The sequence below is a fragment of the Corvus cornix genome, chromosome 1A (genome assembly GCF_000738735.6).
Source record: "Corvus cornix cornix isolate S_Up_H32 chromosome 1A, ASM73873v5, whole genome shotgun sequence".
Classification (NCBI taxonomy): Eukaryota; Metazoa; Chordata; class Aves; order Passeriformes; family Corvidae; genus Corvus; species Corvus cornix.
In genome coordinates, this window is record NC_047057.1 from 53798602 (window position 1) to 53820759 (window position 22158).

General features: G+C 38.5%; 1 protein-coding gene across 1 annotated transcript in view; it reads left to right on the top strand.

The window, feature by feature from the left end:
• Positions 1-22158, top strand: part of ALDH1L2 (aldehyde dehydrogenase 1 family member L2) — a 29030-nt gene continuing 6872 nt past the window's right edge. Inside the window, 15 exon segments of the mRNA XM_039571323.1 lie at positions 1-90; positions 93-138; positions 141-181; positions 5927-6068; positions 8316-8550; positions 12121-12286; positions 13112-13213; positions 13773-13862; positions 14632-14766; positions 15166-15291; positions 16691-16782; positions 17615-17762; positions 18050-18169; positions 19335-19462; positions 21911-22061. Coding sequence (XP_039427257.1) covers positions 31-90; positions 93-138; positions 141-181; positions 5927-6068; positions 8316-8550; positions 12121-12286; positions 13112-13213; positions 13773-13862; positions 14632-14766; positions 15166-15291; positions 16691-16782; positions 17615-17762; positions 18050-18169; positions 19335-19462; positions 21911-22061 — 1782 coding nt within the window. The 5' untranslated portion in view covers positions 1-30.

Here is a 22158-nt window from a genome sequence, read left to right on the forward strand (position 1 = left end):
GCGGGCCCGGGCGGGGTTGCGCCGCCGCGGATGCAGGCGCTGGCCCGGTGCCAGCGGCATCGGCGCGGGTTGCATCAGACGAGGCGCGCTCCGCCGCGGAACCGGCTCGGTGTTGGCCGGGCGGCCGCAAGATGCTGCGGACAGCCCCCGGCTGCTGCGGACCATCTGCACCACGGCCGCGGTGAGTAGCGCGGGGCCGGCGGCCGCGGACCCGGGTCCCCCCGTGCTGTGCCGTGCCGAGCCCGGGAGCGAACCGGTCGAGGGGCGACCAGGGGCCGAGCGAGGAGGGGGATGGCGGGAGCGGGTATTTTCCAGGATGTGATGAGTATTGTCTCTGCCGAGGATATAGTCAAGAGCGTACAGGCACGGGAGGGTCGGGAAAGGGCTCGGTGTGGGTGCAGAGGCTGCATCTTGCCCGGCTGTTCGGCGAGCGGGATCGCAGCCATCATCTTGGCGCTGCATCTTGCAGGGATGTGCCTGGAAACTGCAGGGAACAGGCATCAGCGTTGCTGTGATAGTGCCCCGTAATCGTGTGTCAAGAACAATGTGATGCAGCCCTTCGCTGCCTCCGTCATGCTGGATTTGCCCTGCGAGAAGCTGAAGGCTGTCTTCTCAGTTAGAAGGGACCATGTTCGTTTCCAGTGCCAGAGAGAATCCCCCCGCTCCGGCCTGTTTCGTTTGTGACCTTCTTATCGCTGGTTCATAGCTCTGGGATGGTGGGCTGCTCAGGGTTGAAGTTGATGGCCTAAATTCCTTTGCACCCCGTGGTTTAGTGTTTTACAGCTCTGCTCATTTGTTTCAAGCCATTTTCTTTATGTCTTGTTACATATATAGACTGCAGAACTCCTTCAAGTAACCGCTCCCTGAAAGCCTTGTCCAGTCCAAACTGACCAGATGTGTTGGTCTGGCAAGCTGAATGAGGCTGGGGGGTTTTTTTCTTTCCTAGAGATTGTTCATTGGTTCATGTTTGGCTACTCAGTTTCGTGTGAGGACAGCAATCCTCCGAGGGTATCTGCATGGAAGGCGTTAGAATAAGGAGCTTTAACAGAAGCTTTTCGGAAATGCAACCAGCAGTGCCAAAAAAAATGCGAATGAATGAACGGTGGGAACACATTGCCCTGGGTGTGTATGTAGATGGGGGCGGGGCTCTACTATAGGTTTCTATTTGCAGGCACTGGAATTTAGCACATGTAGGGGGATCTCAACAGAAATAAAGTTGCAGTACTGCTTTTCAAAAGAGGCATCTTTCTATGATAATTTAAAAGAGATGTAACATTCAAGTATTTTTAGCTTCACTAAATTCTTATGCAAACTAAGTAAAATATTGTAATATTTTTGATATAACATTTGTAAGCCAAGTAGCAGTTACTAAATCTTGATTTTTAGGAATTTTAATTAGAAACTTATAACCAATTGAAGGTTAGATGCACATACAAAAGAGGCAGTAACAGAAAATTATTTTTACCCAAGAAATAAATATTCTCCTGTGGAGAGATTATGTCACTTTAGGCTCTTCTTAGGGAAGAAAATGTAGGTGTTGGACTTATCTGCCATTTCTAGGAACTAGAACCTGACAATATAGTTACCAGCATTTTCCAGGCTGCTATATATTCAGCGTCTAATTCTACTTATTAGTTTTATTTTTGGTTAAGTGCTTTGGAGGAAAGAAAGAATTAGAATGGAATCAAACATTAAAATACTGCATAACTTTTAATGAACCATTGTAAAATAAATTCCAAGACGGTATCAACAGATTGTATGGACAGAATATTAAATATAGAAGTTAAAATTAAATCTGTGCTTTTGTATTGAGGTGGTGAAACACATGTGAACTTTCAGATGCTTTGAGCATTCAAGATAAGGCTGCTTGTACAAACACTCCTCGGATTTTATGCTTCTACCTTTATCTTATTTTCTTCATTCAAATCATGAGTACTTGAGTCAAGAAAACATAATCACTGTTATCTGTATTCTGTTATAAACAAAATAGAAGGTTAAAGAAGAAATTAAAAGTTCAGACAGTGAAAACAACAGAGTTACAGCAGAGTGAAAACTAACTTTCTAAAGTCTTGTATTTTGGTGGCAATGTCATAATACCTATGTTATTCTATGATTAACCATAAAAGAAAGGCCAGATCTCCCTAAACCACCTGAACTGCATTGTTTACTATAACTAGGAATTGGGTAATCTTACCAAAGTGCAGCCAAAGATCCACTCTGATGCTACATGACCGTTAACCTTCACATGCGATGCTCATGCATGCTACGCGTTCATAGTCAGCCAGACAACTGCAAAAGAAATCTAATATACTCTCTTAACATCACTGTCAGAAGCAATAAAGTTTAATCTCTGTGTATGTTAGTGATAATGATGGAGTATCCATTTAGCACATTATTCAAAACCAAGATTGTTTTGGTGTTCTTTAACAGAATTCCTTTCTAAAGTTTTGTGATGAATGCTAGTGATGGCACACTGGCCAAAATGTGCCATTTCTGTAAGACAGAAAACACCAAACTGTTTTTCTTTTCTGTATCATCTTATAGAACTTTCCATTTTAATTGGGTGTTATGTCCACATTAAATTCTTCTACGGGAATTTCCCACTTCCACAGGTTTAACTCACCTTAGGTAAAAATGTGTAAGGAGATTTTTCAAAAGACTATATGAATGGCTATAAGATCTCATGCAGTTCTTCAACTGTAATTTTTCAAATAAAACAAAAAATGAAGGACTGAGCTTATGGTCTGATCATGCAAGCCCTTCCACACAGATTTCTTTCTTCTCTTTTTACTCAGTAGAAATCCTGTGCATGGCTGACTTGTGGGTTTGTCTCCTGCTTTCTACTGATGGTAGTGTATGGTGATGCATGACCACTCTAATCCAGATGTCACGCAGTACTTATGTACCATTCACTGGAAAGATATACTCAAGAATCACTGGTCACAGCACCGTTGCCAGATCCATCTTGCAATTGAAACCAGTCCCCATTTGAGTTACTTTCTGTAAGTGTGAGACAGCAGAGCTGATTTACTGCCAGACTGATGTTTTTGTGCACTACAGACTTACCCACTCTGCAATCTTCTCAGTCTTGCCAGTTTTGGTTTGGGTTTGGTGGGGTTTTTTTATCTGTTGTTCATTTGCGGACTGTGATCTCTTTGCTTGTCACCATTTGTGGATTCAGTTCCACAACTAGCACAAATTAAACATGTGTAGCTTTACTGAAAGTATGTTGATTTATAGCGATTCATGATTAGGAACTGGAACTGGAACTGATGTGCCATTCCATGTGATATGAGAATCAGATTTATTCACTGGGAAACATGAACTGAAAGTTTAGGAATAGAGGATCCATATGTTATTAAGACTTTGTGAATAAATTCTTTGTGAAAAAATAACTCTTAAAGTGGTGATACATTTGGACTTAAAATTACAAGAACATTGTCCAAGTATCAGAGAAGCAGGAGAGTACAGCAGTGGTTACTTCAAAAATAGTTTGAAAAGGAGGTCAGGTAGATTTATAAAAGCAATCATATGACATGATTGTTTGTGACGGCAGAGGAGAAGATTTATTAGCTAAGAAGATCCCTTCCAGTCTTGTGTTCTTACTGAGAGATGTCAGCAGAAGGACAGAAGTAGAATAAGTAATTCTCATCTGGACTATTTCTAATGTTCATTCAATATACTAATTGGGCTACCACTGTAAATTAGCATAGTACAGAAATCAGAGGATTTCATACCATGCCAAACATCTTCAGTGATCCAGCAGGTTAATCTTTCTCCAATTTGCCTGCTATAGTTAAAATACTTGGGAAAATCTAATAATTGTTTTTTGTAATGCAGAAACATTTCTTCTGTAAAGGTAAAGACATCCATCATAAAGCATTGTTAATGAGCACTATCTGCATCTGTTTGGCCTTGCTGGATAAGGCTTGCAAGGATAAGTTGTGCTCATGGTAACTCAGAATGAGGTCTTGTGTTTATTAAGATCAAAATAGTGGACTGATTTTGGTATAGCTGCCAGCTGTGCATTGTTGGTTATCATCATCAGTCTCACAGACGCTTTTTACCAGCCAATTATAACAGTCTGATTTTGCAAGGAGTTATGTCCACTTTTGTATCTTACTGCTTGTTTCTACTGCAGTGGCACTAGCGCTGAGTAATGCTGCAATACAGGACAGTTTTACTATGGAGTTTCATTGTGAGGGAAAATATTGTCTCTGGTACAAATAGTTATTTTCTATTGTTTCATATAAAAAATAAAAAGCAAGCTTCAATATTCCTGTAATGGAACCTACCAATTCATCACTCCCTTTTCTAAAGCCAGCTGTACAACAAAAATGTAATTTGAAACCAGTAAAATACATCCATAATATGTCAGCTGTGAAATGAATTGCAGTGGATTGTGGTTTTGAGTAACCTGTTTTTCAGGACATTTCTCTTTGTCTTATGATCTGATGGGCAGTGCAGACCATTTGTTATCCAATCAATAACCCACTCAGTCAAAGTATCCTCATGTCCCAACACCCTAAGAAAGGGGAGGGAGGAGATAAACATACTAGTGCCAACTTAGAAGCAAAACAAATGTCAGTGGTGAAGACATTCATACAGTGCTTTGATTCCTCCAATGGGTCATAAGGAAAAAATGGAAGTCAAAGTCCAGTTGTGAGAAATGAAGTTAAGAATAGAGGTGAGGACTACACGGATTTATTTCCTACCTTTCATTCAGGCCTCCTAAGAGGAGGGATCTATATGGTTTGAGTCTAGCAATAGTTTGTACCAGATTCAGCTTTGAGGAGGATAAATTTTCTGTTTATTCTGTGAGGACCTTTCCTTTTTAACCAGGTCTGATACTCCATTTGTTTTTCAAAAATTTCCAGTTTTCATTTTCCAAAAGCTGACTAAAAGTGCAAAGACAATGCATATAGAGACAGTTCCACCCTTCTGCCATATTTTCATGCTCATTCCTGCTCCCTCCTGAACCTATGTTAAGACTCATGGCAGTTCTATAAAGTAGACCAGTGAATAGATCCAGTTAAGGATAAGCCACATTCTTTCATGTCAGTGCCTGCTTGCTTCAGTACCCTAATCCAGTTCTTGCAGCTACAGGAGTACCAGTTTTGGGAAAATGAGGTATTAGAGGTGAGGGACTGGAGGTAGGGTAGGAGAGGAGCTCAGCTGTCACATAAATCTAAAAGGACTCTGAGGGAAAAAGTAATTTTCTCAGGATGCAATTACTTGAAAAACATAGCAGTATCTGATATTCTAATATCATCATAGTGTTGTGATTCTAACTATCATAAATTTTAAAAAAATGGAGGTGGTCACTTGCACCTGCTCAGAAGCTTAAATCGCATGTCCAGTGTACTGGGATCCAAATGCAGCAGGCAGTGGAAGTTCATCAAGGGAATCTCACTTTTAGTGCCTTTATTTGCTTGTAGGAGGGTCAAATGGATGATCATCACCTTTAGCTTTGCAGGAACAATGCAAGTTTGTCTTCTTTAGTCTGTACATGTTAACCACAAAAAATATACCACTGTTTAATTATAGGGATTTAGAGGGCATGTTCCAGGCATATAAACCATGCCTAGAAAAAGTGGTTTGTGTATGTTTCGAAAAATGCATTTGCATTTCTGACTATGGATCAGACCATGGATCCTCTTATAAGAAGCAATGGGTCTGTCTAATGAAAATTATAAAAAAGCACAGTATCAGATGATATTTTATGTGAAGTATAGTCTCTCTGAATTGTATGTTGCTTGTCATTAATTTAAAAAAAAAAATTCTTTCAAAGGTGATTAGGTTAGAAAAGACTATTCCATTTTAAATCAAACTGAACATTGATAAAGAAAGAGCATGAGAGAAATGTAAGTAACAACATATTTTCTTTGCATCCTAGAACATGCTTTGTTTTAATTCTTTTTACCAGGCTTATCAACAGAAGCTAAAGCTAGCCCTTATAGGTCAAAGTATTTTTGGACAAGAAGTTTATAACAAGCTGAGAAAAGAGGGACATAAAGTTGTGGGCGTCTTCACTGTGCCTGACAAGAATGGACAAGCTGATCCTTTGGGTAAGTGTAACCTTAACCCGAATGTTAAAATTGCAGATGTACATAACAAACTTGCCTTTCCATGAGAAGGTTCTATCTATATGGGAATGACTTGCATATATTGCCTTTGTTACTCTAAACCCAGTACAAGAACTATGCCTTAACAAACACCGGTCCCAGAAACAGTTTAACCCTTTCAGTTTGCCAGTTCTTTAAAAAACAACCTCAGAAGTTGTTTCTAACCATGCAGAGCTATACATTAAGATATTGGAAAAACAAAATTAATCTGGATACCTTATTTGAATGTTCATCCTGAACTAGATCTGTATCTTAAAGCAAATAGCTGCTGAGCCTGTATTCCAGTGCAAATGTCTGTCACCTTCTTCACTGTGCTGGCTGGGACTCAAGACATGGAGCCAAGAGAGTTTATCCCTGGCTCTCTGCCATTTTTGACAAGCTGGCATGTGGCAGTGTACCTGCAGAGACTATTCCTCTTCCACTTGGACTATGAAAAACACATTCAAAAAGTTGGAGGAGGCTTTGCTCTCCCTTTTTCCAGTGTCGAGCTGCGTAAGGATTTTCTAGGCTTCCTAAAGAAAGAAGTTTTGCTTATACAGAATTTTACTCATTGTATTCAGGACCCAGCATGACAAAGAAGATCATTTGAAACCATCTGAATTGTCACTTTTCTTTGTTTTTTCTTTCAGTGACACAAAGACAGTGAGTTAATATGATTAGCAAATAGAGGTGCCAGAATGGAATGTTCCTTCATGGATAATCTGAAATCAAAACTACATTCCATGAGCTGTCTCAAGTCTCTTTTGGTTTTGGTTTTTGGGGTTTTTTTTTGGTCTGGTCCTGACATGTTTTTACAGAACTCTCATAAGGGAAGAATCAAACATAAATTTTGCTTACCGGTGCTATGGTGCTCACAGACTAGCATGTAATTCTCAACTCTATCTCCTTAAAAGATTTAATCACACTTTGGAAGAATTAGAGGAGGCAACTATTAGCTTAGAAAATGGAAATTTGACTATCCAAGTCTGGTTGGATTACATTATATAAAAATTTTATATGTAATGTAGCATAACTTGTTTACATTATATAAATGATTCTTGTACAGTTATTACGCTAACTAATGCAACAAAGTAAATCTTCCAATCTTTCAATCGTATATTTATTTTAACTAAAACTACAGGATTAGTTTAGTCCAATCTCTCCTGATTGAAGGAAAAAAAAAGGTAATTAAATTGCTAGATAATTTCTTTTTACTTCCAGATGACTCAAAAGCTTAAGTCTCAAATGAATGTTTTCTAAAGTTTCTGTACCCTCAGACAGCTACAGTCTTTGTTGCTAAAACTAACTTCAGTACACACTAACTTCTATGGAATGACATTTAATTTAGTATTTACTTAAGACCTAAGTCAGCAGGCTAAAGATGCTTCAGGTCAAGCTCAAGATTCAATTTCATAAATGAATAAGAGAAAGTAAAGTATAAATACATGTTTAGAAATACAAATTAAATTAGAAACAGAAATTAAATTAGGTGAATTTTCCATACCTCTTCTTGTTTTCCTTTTTTTCCCGCTACACTTAAAACTCAAAGATATAAAATTTGACTTTACTAGCCCATTCTGTGGTAAGTTATTAAGTGGTTGTGCAATGGAATTTATCAACCATCTTAAGATTCTCACTGCAATTACTGCATTTTTTTCTCACCTCTGAGCCTAGTTTTGGGTGTTTCACAGATAAATGAAAGCATACCCAGAAGGTGTCAGTAAACAGAATTTTGAAGAAATTACTGATGTCCGCTAGCATCTGTGATTATTTGCACCACGTGACAAAATGCTGCTGACATAAGTGAATCTTAGATTTACATAGTCATATTCACATAAAGATTGCTGAAGTAGAAAACTGAGTTCTGCTAAACCAAACCAGTTCCAGGCAAATGTAATGAGTGGACAAGAAATGAGACATCACTGTCCAGTAGTCAATAACATTCATCATTCTTTTCTGCTTTCGTTGGTACTTACTAGCCAAGTCATAGGAGTGAACTGAAAGTTGAGATTGACATAAGATGTAGGAATGAGAATCAAAGAGGTAATGAATAAAATATATCCAAGCACAAAGGTTTTTTAACAGCATACAGAAGGGCCCTCTGTAGTCACACACTTGATGATCTGCTTGAGTTGTCATGCAATATGCCTCTGAACTCAGTTTGCATTTTTAACACAAAATGAAAAAAATAATACTGTTCTTGCCCCTCAGCACTGGCAGCGGAGAAGGACGGCACTCCTGTTTTTAAGTTCCCCAGATGGAGAGCTAAAGGCAAGCCTATCCAGGAAGTAGTTGCAGCCTACAAATCAGTTGGAGCAGAGCTAAATGTCCTTCCATTCTGTACACAGTTTATCCCCATGGATGTTATTGACTGCCCAAAACATGGCTCTATTATTTACCATCCATCCATCCTACCACGCCACCGAGGAGCTTCTGCAATCAACTGGTGAGTTCTGTGCATCAAAACGATGTGTTTGTCATGTTAGGATGTTGGTCTGCACCCATTACTCTTGTAAGTGCTGGCACAGCTCTGTTGACTTGCAACTCTCTGAAGGAGCTTCTCTGGAGCAGCTGACTATTTGGCACATGAACTGCACCTCATACCTAGGATTCATTATTATTTCCAATGTGAGTTCAGCTGTTACTCTGGGAAGATCAGTGGTGTACATTCATATATTTTACTCACATGCACAGATCAACAATCTGGAGTTTCCATAAGCAGGACACTGTCCTTGTGGCTCATCCCCACAAACACTAGATAACTATCACAGTAGGGTTTGATACAAAGCCTAAGATTTCACAGAGTGGAAGGGAGAAGAGAGAAGAGAACCCACAAGAATAAAACCCTATCTCACTGTCCTCCAGAGCAATGCACAAGGTAGGTTCGAATCGTTACCCTGAAAGAACTACACTGCAATAATGACCATGATAGATTCAAATCTGGCATTCTTGTGACAACAGAAATGACATTAGTACTGGGTCTAAGTTCAATAAGAAATTGTCTAAATATGAAGAAACAATTTTAAAAGAATCTTACAGGCAGCATGGTGATTATCTGAACCCACAGTGTTGTGGATTCAAGGTAAAATTTTGGTTTGTTTTGTTAATTTTAATCCTTCCTGTTAAAGGTACTAAGCTGAAATACTTAAACAGAGGTGTTAAGGAAACTACTAGAGAGGTAAGGAAATCCTTCCAAAAGTGTCAGTTGTGTCCAAGTGTGTAAAGTAAAATAGCATAAAGTCAGTGGAAAATGAGAGTGAGACAGTCCAGCAAAGAAACAAAGAACCAACTTTTTAAGGCACAAAATTTAATAAGAACAATTCCTCCAAATATGTTAAAGGTGTGAGGTATGTAAGTGCTAGAGGTGTTTGATTTAACAAAGGTATTTATCAAAGAGAATACCACAGTAGGAAATCTGTATTGGTATTCAGGATGGAGGAGCTTAAGATGTTACTATCCTACAGTCCTTCTTTGTGCAGAATAAGTGAAAACAATTCTCTTGAGCTGAACTGTGAGTAAAAGAGATGTTAGGTAAACTGATGAATGAGTAAGAATCTTTGTCAGGACCAGGGGACTTAAGCAAATTTGAAGTTACAGATTTGACACAACCTGCAACGTTTCTGTTTGTTAAGATTATGTTGATGCAAGTGACTGGGAAATAGCAAAAGCAATACCAGTTTTAAAAAGGCTGAAAGAGAAAGCCAGGAAACTTTATATCAATGACTCTGATTTGAATTTGTCATAAAGAATACACTTTCTGTGCAAACGGGTAAATGTGATAATGTGAGAATAAGAAAATGAGAGGTCAAATTCAAAGTTAAAAAGCATAACACAATGCACACAAGGGGCAAACCCTCCTGACTATATGTAAGCAGTATTAAAGTCAATTGTTTTTACTCAGAAAAGACACCATGGAAGGATCCATTCACTTAAGAGTTGGACTCGATGATCCTTGTGGGTCCCTTCCACCTCAGAATATTCTGTGATTCTGTGATCTTAAACACTGTCTGCATCTCAACTGGAACATGATCTAGATAAGTTCAGGGAAGGCTAAGATAGGACAAGGGTATAGGACAGCTTTCACATGACTGGAGACAAATGATGTAGTCTTCAGATTGGAAAAGAGGTCATTGGGAAGGACATATGCTAGCTGTGTGTTGAGCCATGAAAGACATGGAAAGGTGAATAAGGAATGATTGCTCATTCTAAACAAAAGTCAGGGGAAAGCCAGCAAAGAGATCAGGTAGTAGGATTTTACCAAATAAAGGAGGTACTTTTACTCCATGCAGTATGTTATTAAATCGTGGGACCTCATGTCTAGAGAGCTCTAAAAGGGTGCTTTCATGGATAAGCTCATCAAGATGTATTTCACAGGAAGGTGTAGATACAAACTCTCTTTCAGGAAGTCCTTGAGATGAAGGTTTGCAGAAACGGGAATGTATTGCAGTGCTGTATCACTGTGTCTTGCTCTATATTGCATATTCCTTCTGCAAAAGGCATCCATCTGCTCCTGCCCTTCTCAGGTAAAGGCTGTTGTCCCGAGGCCTTTAAACTAAACTAGGATTTGGCCTTGGCTGACTGTTCTTCTGTTTCATCCTCTCACCCCTTGCTCTAATCACTACTTTCACATGTCGTGGCTACAGCCCTGGTGTTGATCAGACCCTTTATCCGCACAGTATAACCAAGAAAGCCTTTGAGAATTAGGCGTGGCTAGACATAACCAGGTACAAACAACTGCCCTGGGGTGCAGAGGGTTCCTCACTCACTTCCTTTATAGTCTTTTCCAGCTGCTGCCACTCTGTTATCAGCAGCCCTTTGTGGAGGGAGCTGGTGGACAGAGGAGGGGGCACACAGTAGTTCTTATCTTGTCACCTATTTAGCATCAGAGACATTTGCCCATGAAACCTTCTTCTCCGTGCTGAGGACATCCATTTCTCACTAGAGTGCTCTTTTGGAATTTTTACATAATAAAAAGCAGAAGAAATGCTGCTTAAATATGTGAAAGATCTGATATGGGCTAGCCAAACTTCTGCAAGCTTTCGCTTCCATTATACCTGCCAGCTTCCCCAGTTGTCTTTGGAGTTCACCCCTTGTTCAGCACATATGTGGGCTTCACTCGTTTTAATAATGTAGTTTTCAGTGCTTAAAATTAATAATGAATTTTCCTGTGTATAAGTCAGATCTCAGACGATTCTCTTACAACAAGGACTGCCAAGGGAACACATGAGATATGTATTACTTAAAATAGCATTGGTGTTTGCATGCAGACAAATGGCTAAAACCATGCAGGACATATTTCTCTCACCATTTCTGGCTGTTCCCTTAAACACACTTCAGCCTGATTTTCCATCATTCTGAGACACGTGCCAAAGGAGAGCTGGAAAATTTAAGGTGGCTGAAGTTCCCTTCTGATGCAGAGGCAGATCCTGAGCCGAGGTAAAACAGCATAGGTCTATTGTAAGCATTGCTATGTTCGTGCACAGCAGCTGAGAATCTGGCTGGATAGCCTTAATTCCCTTAATAACTTTGCCTTAAACAGTTGCATGTACATAATTTTCCACTCTGAGTTTAACTCTTTTTCAGCTGTGTGACAAGTGTACTTCCCTTGTTGACCTACAGATGAGCCATGAGGCTTAGCTAATTAGAGTAAACAACCATGAATTATTAAGATAATATTCTGTTAGATAATTCTGTCTTTCTAATTCTGTCATGACTGTTGCACACCTTTTGCTCTGAGTGTCTTACCACTAATAATACTTTTAAAATAATTATCACAATGAACCATATGAGACTGCCGGGGTTCAGTTGCAGCATTTCTTATGTCACTTTGTGGAAGCCACACATCAAAAGTGTCAAAACTGTGGGTCCCTGACTGTGAAGTGAGCAATGAAAGTATAGCAAAAATTGTTAGGATTTTCTCTTCTATCTTCCTGAAGAAAATGTGTAACACATGAGTTGATATTCCCAACTAATTTAATTTTGTCTGTATTTACTGTAAGTCTTTTTTTATGTCCAGGACTTTAATTCAAGGAGATAAGAAGGCAGGATTTACTATTTTTTGGGCTGATGATGGTCTGGACACTGGACCAATACTTCTGCAGCGAGAATGTGATGTTGGCCAAAATGATACTGTGGATGACTTATATAACCGATTTCTCTTCCCAGAAGGAATAAAGGCTATGGTATGTTTAGCTGTTCTAAATACCAGCTTTTTAAGAGGAAAAGAGGTTGAAAGTAAAGGAAATATAGACAAGATATTTGCATTTGGAAAGACAGAGGTTGTGGTACTCAGCCAAATCTTAGACTTCACTGGAGCTGTGCGGCTGCACAACAGCTGAGGGTGTGACCTCAGAATATTTGTTGCTGACAGCAGGCAGAACGTATTCTGTTTCCACAGATGGCAAGAAGTTAAATTTGTTCAGAATGTGGCTCTTTCCATAGATTTCTTAAATGCTTTCACAAGACAAAATCTTTTAAAGGCTCAGTGAGAAAAAAGTTAGGTGTGAGATTTTAAAGAATAAAGGGCAGTATGGTGTTTGAAGCTCAGAGTCCTGGTAGATTGGCTTTGAGTTTTCTATGCTTTTCATTTTTTGTATTTTTTTGAAGTGAATAAAAGAAAATGCACAAAAAGTACTCAGCATTGTTCTTTAGAGATTTTTTTTCTCTCTCCATTTAAATGCAGAAAAATAACTTATTGCAGAAAGAAAAAGGTAAAAGTTGAACGCAATCATACTGAGCCACATTCTTGTCCTGGAGAATTCAGGCAGCTGTTCTAAATTTGGTGACTAGGTACGCCCATGAAATTCTGGAGGCTATTTCTTTTGTCAAAGAAGCTCAAGCAAATACACATTTTTAATCAGGGCAGCACTGGTTTGGAAATACTAGGTTTAAAAAAAACCCAAACCAATTCACCTTGTGGCAGAAAGTCTTTTGCTGTCATTCCCAAGTATGACTGAGGAAAAAAAGGTGAACCAAGCTAACGTTAAATCTTTTACTTTTTCACATAGGTGGAAGCTGTACATCTAATTGCTGATGGTAAGGCCCCTCGCATACCTCAGCCTAAAGAAGGGGCAACATATGAAGGGATCCAGAAAAAGGAAAATGCAGAGGTAGTGTGAAGTAACACTGGTTTTTGGAGCACTAGAAAAGTTATTAACTCAGATTACAGTAGCAGTAATATGAAGTTAACATGATTTTTAACTGAGTTGTTTCCTCACCTCTTTTTCCTGGGATACCTCCTAGGATGCACATAATGGAGCCCTAGGTTAAGTTCCTTTTTCCTTTCAGCAGTTACCTGTATTTAGAAACTGTGTCCTATTCGGGATCATGTACAGGCAGCTAAGAGGCAGCTGCAATTTCAGTGGATTCTTAATATGTCATCATATATGTGAATAAAATGTTGAGTCAAGATCACTCTGTTTGCCAACAGGCCGTATGAAATTCTCTACCAGAAACACGTTTGATGTCAGGAAAAGCAAGTGTTGGCACCTTTCCTTCTGGTTCCAGGAAAAAAACCCAACACAGGCCATATAAACAAACCACAGATTTTAAAATTAATTTAATACCCATATGAGAATTATTTTATCTAAGCATCCCTACTGCATTAGATGATCTTGTTTGTGGTTGGGAAGGTGTGGTGATGCATCCTGGCATGTTTTGATTTCCTAGATCTCCTGGGACCAACCTGCAGCAGCTTTGCACAATTGGATTCGAGGGCATGATAAAGTGCCTGGAGCATGGACAACAATAAATGGCCAGGTATGCTCTGAAAACCAGAAGAATGTTCTTCTCTATACCCTCTTTTTGACTCTTTTTTATTATAAAATTAAAGATGCCTGCATACAGGTGAATACAAATGGGTGTTACATTGTTGTAGCTCTAATTTGATGACTATATGTTTTGTGTATATATAGAACAGGCACCTAAAGAAATATGCAGAACACAGTAGTTAAGACTATTTTAGTCACAGTTTCATTTAATTTGAAGAAAGATGAGTACAATATCTAGGAAAAAAAATAAGGCATGGTACAAAGGTACCAAGAGTAGAACCACACTGTGCCAGTTATTTTGTGAAGTAGGTATGCATTACAGAATAATGCAGCCCACGCTGTACAGTGGCCAACATCACAGTATTGACAGCAAAATGAAACACTGCGAGCTACTGAAATAACAGAAGGTTTCATTTTAAGGAGATTTGGGCCTAGATAATCTGCAGAAATAAATCTATGTAATTTTATAGAGTGAGTGGTCCCTCACTCTGGGTATGCACTGACAAAAGCTGCTCCCTTTCGTGGACTGGTTGCAGCATGCTCGTTGTTACAGCTCAGCTGCTTTGCAGGTTTAGGCAACTTGAAAAATTTTACATGTTCTGAGTTGTAAAGATCTAGAACTGCTGTAACATGTTTTCCATATGTAGGTAATTATGTTTTATTTCTGTTATATTAAAGCTTCAAAACAGTATCATAAAATCGTTAAAATTTTACAGCACATTTAGAATCTGTGTGCTTTTAATTACATTTCTTTTTAGGTGGTAACTTTTTATGGGTCATCATTACTTGACGCTTCAGTGCCTGCTGGACAAGAGCTGACAATAAAAGGTGCTTCAAGACCTGGACTTGTAACAAAGAATGGTCTAGTCATTTTTGGAAATGATGGGAAGATGGTAAGTGCTCAGTCTGGCAAACATAAGCATGGATGGAATAGTTTTAGCAAGAAGGGCAGGTAGTGTGGAATTGACAAACTACACAAATCCAGGTGCTAATGACAGACAGCTAATTCACTTGGAGTTTATCAATCCTTTACCATCCTATAGAGAAGACATTCATGCTTTGCTTTTCATTCAGTCCATAATCATTTCCTATATGGAGTAAAATCTATTCTTACTAGCACAGAATCTGAAAGACAGGTATGAGTGGCCTGTGCTAAGTTGCCTGCATTGTATCAGCTTTCCTGGAAGCCATTTATTTCACTAATTCAATCACCCTATTAATGCCTAAAAACTCTTCACCCAATGATGTACTACCTCCCAGACTATTTAAAATCATGTCCTCTCATTTTTCAGGTACTAGTGAGAAATCTGCAGTTTGAGGATGGAAAAATGATCGCTGCATCTAAATACTTCTCTGCTGATGAAACAACTGCCCTGGAACTTACAGAAGAGGAGAAAAAAATGGCAGAAGATATAAGGGTAATTCACGAACTGCTTTAGTGGGATATTATTCAGACAAAAGCATTACATACTCATTTTTGGCAAGGCATAGCTTTTATTTAGTTGTGCAAACAATTTTTTGATAAAATGTACTCAAAATGTATGGGGGGGTGAAGGTTTAGTTATTGACATTAATTCAGGTGAATCTGGGAACTCACTAGCCTACTTGTCTGTCACTTCACAAAGTTTCCTTTCACATACAAGTGATAGAAAAATAGTGATGGCAGGCTCAGCTATGGTAAATATCTATGAATGATGAAGGTGGGAGTAAGGAAAAACAAATAGTCCTTCACCTCACAGAAGGGAGGTTTTCAACACTGGCAGACTTGGACAGTTCTTCAAATACTTTCTTCACTGTGGTGTTAATCACTAGGATGTGCTCAGAATGGGCCTGTTGGACAAGCTCCAGGGAGACTCAGAACAGCCTTCTGAAAGCAAATGGCAGCAGTTTTCTCACTGTACCTGTGTGCTTTGTCTCTTCTGCCGCAATCACACACAAGGAGCTGGCTGGCAGAGGGATGGGAACAGCCGGAGCAGAAAACTCTCATAGCCAGAGAGGCTGCCCTCTCCTGAAATCCATCCCTCTGTAGTGTCAGGGGCTTAGCTGAAAGCCACATTTGTCATTAAAGTTTTGTGCCAGAGCAAATGAATCATAGATGTCTTCCCTTATGCTAACTCTGCTGCAGGGTTATTAACTTTTGGTACAGGTCGGGCAGCTTGATGTACTAATATTTTAAGCTGCTGCTCCAAGATTATCTTGAACCTGCTTGCCAGCAACCTAAATGCTGCCTGGAGCTATTGAATGACTGAGAAAATTATAAAAAAAAGTATAAACTCATCAATTGGTGACACTGCCTGTTAACTATGAAACTCAATTATAATTAATTGAAATATTACATTACCAGTTATTTAACTGCTTATTTCTCCATCTCATGCACGCACCTTAAACTACTTTGCAGCTTTGGCCAGGTGCCTGAAATGCTCTCAATCCATTCACAAAGTGCTCCAGGGTGTCCTTGCCTATACTGATGACACATTCCATAATGCAATGGGAAGTTATTATTTGGACGATAAAAAACCTTTAAAAACTGGCCCTGAAAATTATTAGCATTGTACCATTCAGGTTCGTTGCCTGATTAGGTAAAATTACCATGGACAAAATACTGTATTTTGATCATCTAATTATACTGAAAAATTTCTTGTCCGACATGAAGTCTCCAGACTGTTTTAGACCCTCTTAAAATAACTTTGTGTTTTAGAAACATTTGAAGTAATATATGCTGTAGGCACAGATACCATAGAAAATGCAGTTTGATAAATAGTTCTTGCAATTACAGGATTATTCATTATTGCCTCTGTTACTGTTATGTATTATTAGGCTATTTGGAAGGGAATTTTAAGCAATGTTGCTGTGATTGAGGATTCCACAGACTTCTTCAAATCTGGAGCATCCTCTATGCATGTTGTCAGGTAAAAATATTCAAAATAACAAAATTGTGAAGCCAAAGTTAATGAAAAAAAGTTATTGTGGTGCCTTTAAATCAGAGTTGATCAAGTAGTGTGAAAGAAAGTAATCCCCCTATGTTTTCCAATACTCTCCCTATTCCCTTTCTTACCTTTGAAAACATGTACAGTTCTTCTCCCAGAGTTATGAGATATTGATGTAATCCTGGTCTTTCTACTGAAGAAAAATTCCTCTTAACTTCAGGAACATCAGCCCCATGGGAGAGCTTGGTGATGCTCAAACCTGTCTGCATGCAGCCATAGGTATCTCCAGACCAGGGGGCTGAGTGGGGACCTGAGCAAAGAACTCCCCAGAGGGAAAGAGGAGCCTTTCACAGAAAGAATTGACCCCATGCTTAAAGGTGCACTGAGTTTGTCATGGCTTGGGCCACCTCGTTTGCCTTCTTTTTGCAACTCAGGCCATAATATAAAAACAGCATTTTTAAACAAACTGATTATTGTGCTGATTTCTTACCAGTCTCAGTGTCCTCCATATATTGGTTAGAGTAGTCCCAAATACTGTTTTCCAATAGGAGATCAATGTCTTCTTGTAATTGATTTTCGAAAGTTTGCCTAAGAGTATTCCAGAACTGACATTTTCTTTTTCATAGCATCCCCATTTAAACCAACAGATTTCAGGAAAATGCACTTCTGTGCCCTTGTCAGAGAAACAAGCAGACATATTCACATCCATACAAATTGAGACCCAGTTTTGATCCCTTTTGACCTTCAAATGATTCAATTATCTGAAGAATTCTTTCATTTATAATTAAACTTGCTCTTTCTTCAAAATCTTTAGAATGCTAGAAGAGATCAAACAGAAGCATGGCGGACTTCAGCTACAGAATGAAGATGTGTATATGGCCACTAAATTTGCAGACTTTATTCAGATGACTGTCAGAAAACTCAGAGGAGAAGACAAAGAAGAAGAGTTAGCCATTGATTATGTAAGACCTTTTATTTTGCACTTATTTCTTAGTCTTTCTTGGGTTTCAGGGGAGAGCAGACTGTGCATTTTATTACACTGCTTGATGCAGTAGGTCAGCAAATAAATATTTGGTTATACAAACTTCTATATATCTGTATTTGGTTTCCATTACATTTTACTTCTAACAGCCACATATACAGGCTAAAATGTGTCTGTATATTGGCTGCAGATATCAAAAACTTGTTAAGCTACATTAAAATATTAGTTATTATATATTTAAAACAATTTGTTGTTAATTTCACCCAGGTTTCAAAAAATATTAACAACATGACTGTGAATATGCCATACCAGTGTTTCATAAATGGGAAATTTATAAATGCTGATGATGGAAAAACATATGACACTATAAATCCAGCAGATGGATCAGTAAGTAATTTCTAAATATGATCAATACCAGTTTATTTCATTTTTTGCCTATTAAAAAATCTAAAACATTGCCTGAATATTGCTATTTATAAAATTATACACTACATATTAAACAACCTCTAGAAAAAAATTTAAGTTTCAATTTACTTCACATTTTCTGTATTCTACAATATTTTCCATTTGAGTCAAGCTGCAAAGCAAAAATAACCTACTTCCACTTCAATTACTATGTCAATTTCCATACCCAGCTGAATATTTTACCTTGATTTAATTCTTGTTTAGTTTTGCAAACAGAAATTGCTGAAGTTTATTTGCTAAGGAAGTCTTTCTTTTAGGATACTGTGTATATTTCCTGTCAGTAATCAACTGCTTTTTTTTTTTTTTTTTTAATAAATCTGATACCTTAGGGCAAGTGTGACATTAAAATGTCCCTTTAAAATCCCAGTAAGAAAAATAACTTTTCAATAGGAAAATACATACAGTTGCACTTCAGTACTGAACTACCCAGTATTGGTTGAGCAACTCATAACTGTGAATTATAAATAAGAGAAGTGATTCTGATTTCCATGTAGTTGCCATTTAATTCTGGAGTAAATAAAGTCTGCTGAAATCAATGACACAATTTTCGCTATCATCAGAAGTCAGACTCTGATACTTTTCCTGAACTCAGTATAGAATGAAATAAAAGTCATAACAATTTTGTATTAGGATTTACAACATGTGTATTTACAGAACACAATCAACTTAAAATACTGCGTGTTCATGGTGGTTTATGATAACAGAAGCTCCATTCCTTAGAAATGGAACATGTGGGAGTCGTTTTAGCATGTTTAGGTATTAAATTGTAATGCCACATATAATGACTTCCAGCTTTTGTAATATCACATTGGTTTTACATATGGGAAGAGAGGGTGAGGTCCAATGGGACAACGCACCTTGCTTTGAAGAAGAAGAAAGACTGAGGAATCTGAGTCCCTGCAGTGTCCTCCAGATTTTGCCACCTCAGTTATGTCTGATCATTTGCAGCCTGGCTCACCTGTGACAACTGCCACAGTTGAAGATATAAAGTACTTGCTTATACCCAGTTGAGAAATTTGGGAGGAAGGAGTAACACTCTGCATCCCAGTGTTTCTTTTTGAGCTAATGCAATGCTACCTTTGCACAGGTAATAGCCAGTGTATCTTCTGCCTCACTGGCTGATGTTGACAAGGCAGTGGCAGCAGCAAAGGAGGCATTTGAAAATGGTGAATGGGGGAGGATGAATGCAAGGGAAAGAGGACGACTCATGTACAAGTATGTACGGGACAGCTTGCATTTGTTTCATTTTCTCAAATCTTGTTTTGTTTCTCTGAAGAATTGTATATGTTTTCTGAATGTGATGGATATTCATAATTCCACTTTCAGAGGATCCAGACTAGACATCTTTTCATCCTCTGACTAACTTCAGTGTACCAGCCTCAGGTCTTAGCTGACCAACCTTTCTTGTGGCAGAGAAGAATTTTGTGGTCTCTCATTGCCACCATGCTTTCATTACTATTTATGAATGGAGACAAAGAATTTGAGGAAAATATATTTTAAATACTTGATGTCTTCATTTAATCTATATGAGTTTCATTGCAAGGATTGAGAATTCCCTTGTAAACCTTCATCCTTCCATATAAATGAGGCTAAGCTTTAAAGACAGTGTGCCTGGGTTAGGTAGGCAGAGATTTGACCTTGCTAAGCCTTGCTGCATGTGAACTCCCTACAGCAAACATACAGCTACATTGCCACTAATTTTGAACTTTTGAACTGTAACTGATGCTAGATTTTTCCAGGATCATATCCCAGTAGCTGGATAAAGACCCACTGCAGGAGATTTGTTATGGTCTGCAATGGAAGAATTGTCCTGTGTAGAAACTCTCTAAGCTGAAGCCAACATTTACCTGAGACACTTTTACCTCTTTTTTGTATCTGTCTCACCGTGTCTAGTTAATGCCTGGTTCTTATTTTTGGCTGTGTTTCTATTGGTTCATAAGATAAGTAGAGGTTTTGTTGAATTAATGGTATTTTAATGGTGGGGTTTGATTCTTGAAGGGCAAGAGGTGATCTTAGAAAGATGGTAATGCTGACTAGATAGTGTGAGAGTGATACTGGAGGCAGCTAATAAAACCCCAATTGTTATAGATTCTCCATATCCAGCATGATGCTTAACCCAAGCACAGGGGAACCACTGTCTTGCAGACTTCAGGTGACTAGAAGCATCAGAGCTTCCCTATAAAGAAAGCCTCATTTGTGGGCTATATGAAGAACTTTCATTGCTTTTTCAAGTCTAAACATTCAAAGGAATGAGTAGACATGAGTAAAGAAGCAGGTTACTACTGAAAAAATGCCACGTTTTACAAGACATTGCAGGCATCTTAGAAAAAAGAATGAAAGCAAAGCCAAAAAAGGGAAAAAGGCCTGCAGGACTCTCACAGAGTTGAGTAGTGATCACAAGAGAAAATGGGCAAGTCAGAACTGAACATTAAATACACCTGGTCACTTAAGTTTTTCACAAGAGGGCACATATTCAAAGCATGCTCAAACTTCTGTATAATTTGTATCAGGAATGTAGAGTGCTTGAGAGACGAAGTTAACTCTGACCTGAAGAGAGATTTTTAAGGTGTGAGAACTCCAGCTCTGTTTTACACTTGGAAGATTTGCAAGCATAGCTATATTAGGTATATGGAAAATACAAATCCCCTTCACCACGTAGGTTATCCCTGGATTAAACTTTGCTTAGGGAACTCATTCTCTAGGATAAAACACCAGAGTGTTTATGTTGCAAACCATTCCCAGTGTGAATAAAAGCTCTCTCTGGACCACCTTAATTGAAATAAGGGCCCTTTTTCTCTGGCCTCTGTTCAAGCTGGAGATTTTGAGTGCTGAACCAAAGAGAATGTGTGTGCCATTAAAGCTCCTAGCTCTGCTGCTTTGTCTTAAGGAATCGTTAATAGAAGACATAAAGTGCATTTTAAATGAAACCTTCTCCTTTGTCCCTCACATGCCCATATCCATTCTCTTACACAACACTGCCAGTGCCCTGACCTGTAGCTGGGTCTCCAAGATACACTTAAAACAGGTATTAGAGAGAATTTTTCTGAATCTCTGCAAATGCTTTAAATGGGCAGAACTTATATAACGGAAAAAGAGGTTTCACACCCAGCTTTGAATACTCTTTACAGGATCTCAAATGCACTTTGTTAAGCTTTTAAAATCACATTGGAGCATTGATTATATGTCTGAGTACCAAATCACAGAAGGAAGCTGAAGAAAAACATTAATGCATGTGAGAAAATGCGAAGGACTGAATGTGAAGATTGATTGATGCAAACAGACCTGAACAGGGAACCACTAAACTAACAGTAGTGCCTTCTAAGTACAGGTGTCAATCAGTGCAGATGTATTTTTGAGACACTCTGATAGTTATTATCAACTTAGTAATACTTCTACTTATTCTTACTTACACCTCAGGTGAGTTTACACAGTTCATGTCTTCATTCAGTGTCTACTACAGCCAGTGTGAAGACATTTGCAGACTAATGGGCAATTGTTCAATCCCTTACTGATGTTAAGGAGCAGTGGCTCCAGTGCTCCACCTCCAAATTTAGTGGGAATGCTCTTTTGATTATGTTTCTTTGCCACACTTACATAATTTCAGGCTGTCAATGGTTAGATATCATTTCCCTTTGATGCAGATTTTTAACATTTTTATTAAAGACTTGCAGACCTGATGGAAGAACATCAAGAAGAGTTAGCAACAATAGAGTCTATTGACTCAGGGGCTGTCTACACTTTAGCTCTGAAGACTCATATTGGAATGTCTGTGCAAACATTCAGATACTTCGCTGGATGGTGTGACAAAATTCAGGCAAGTGGATATGTAAAGGAAATGATCAATGGCAGTGCTTCTCTACACTTCTTTCCTGTTGTTATTCTTCTGAAACAGTGCCAAAAAGTAGTAAAAG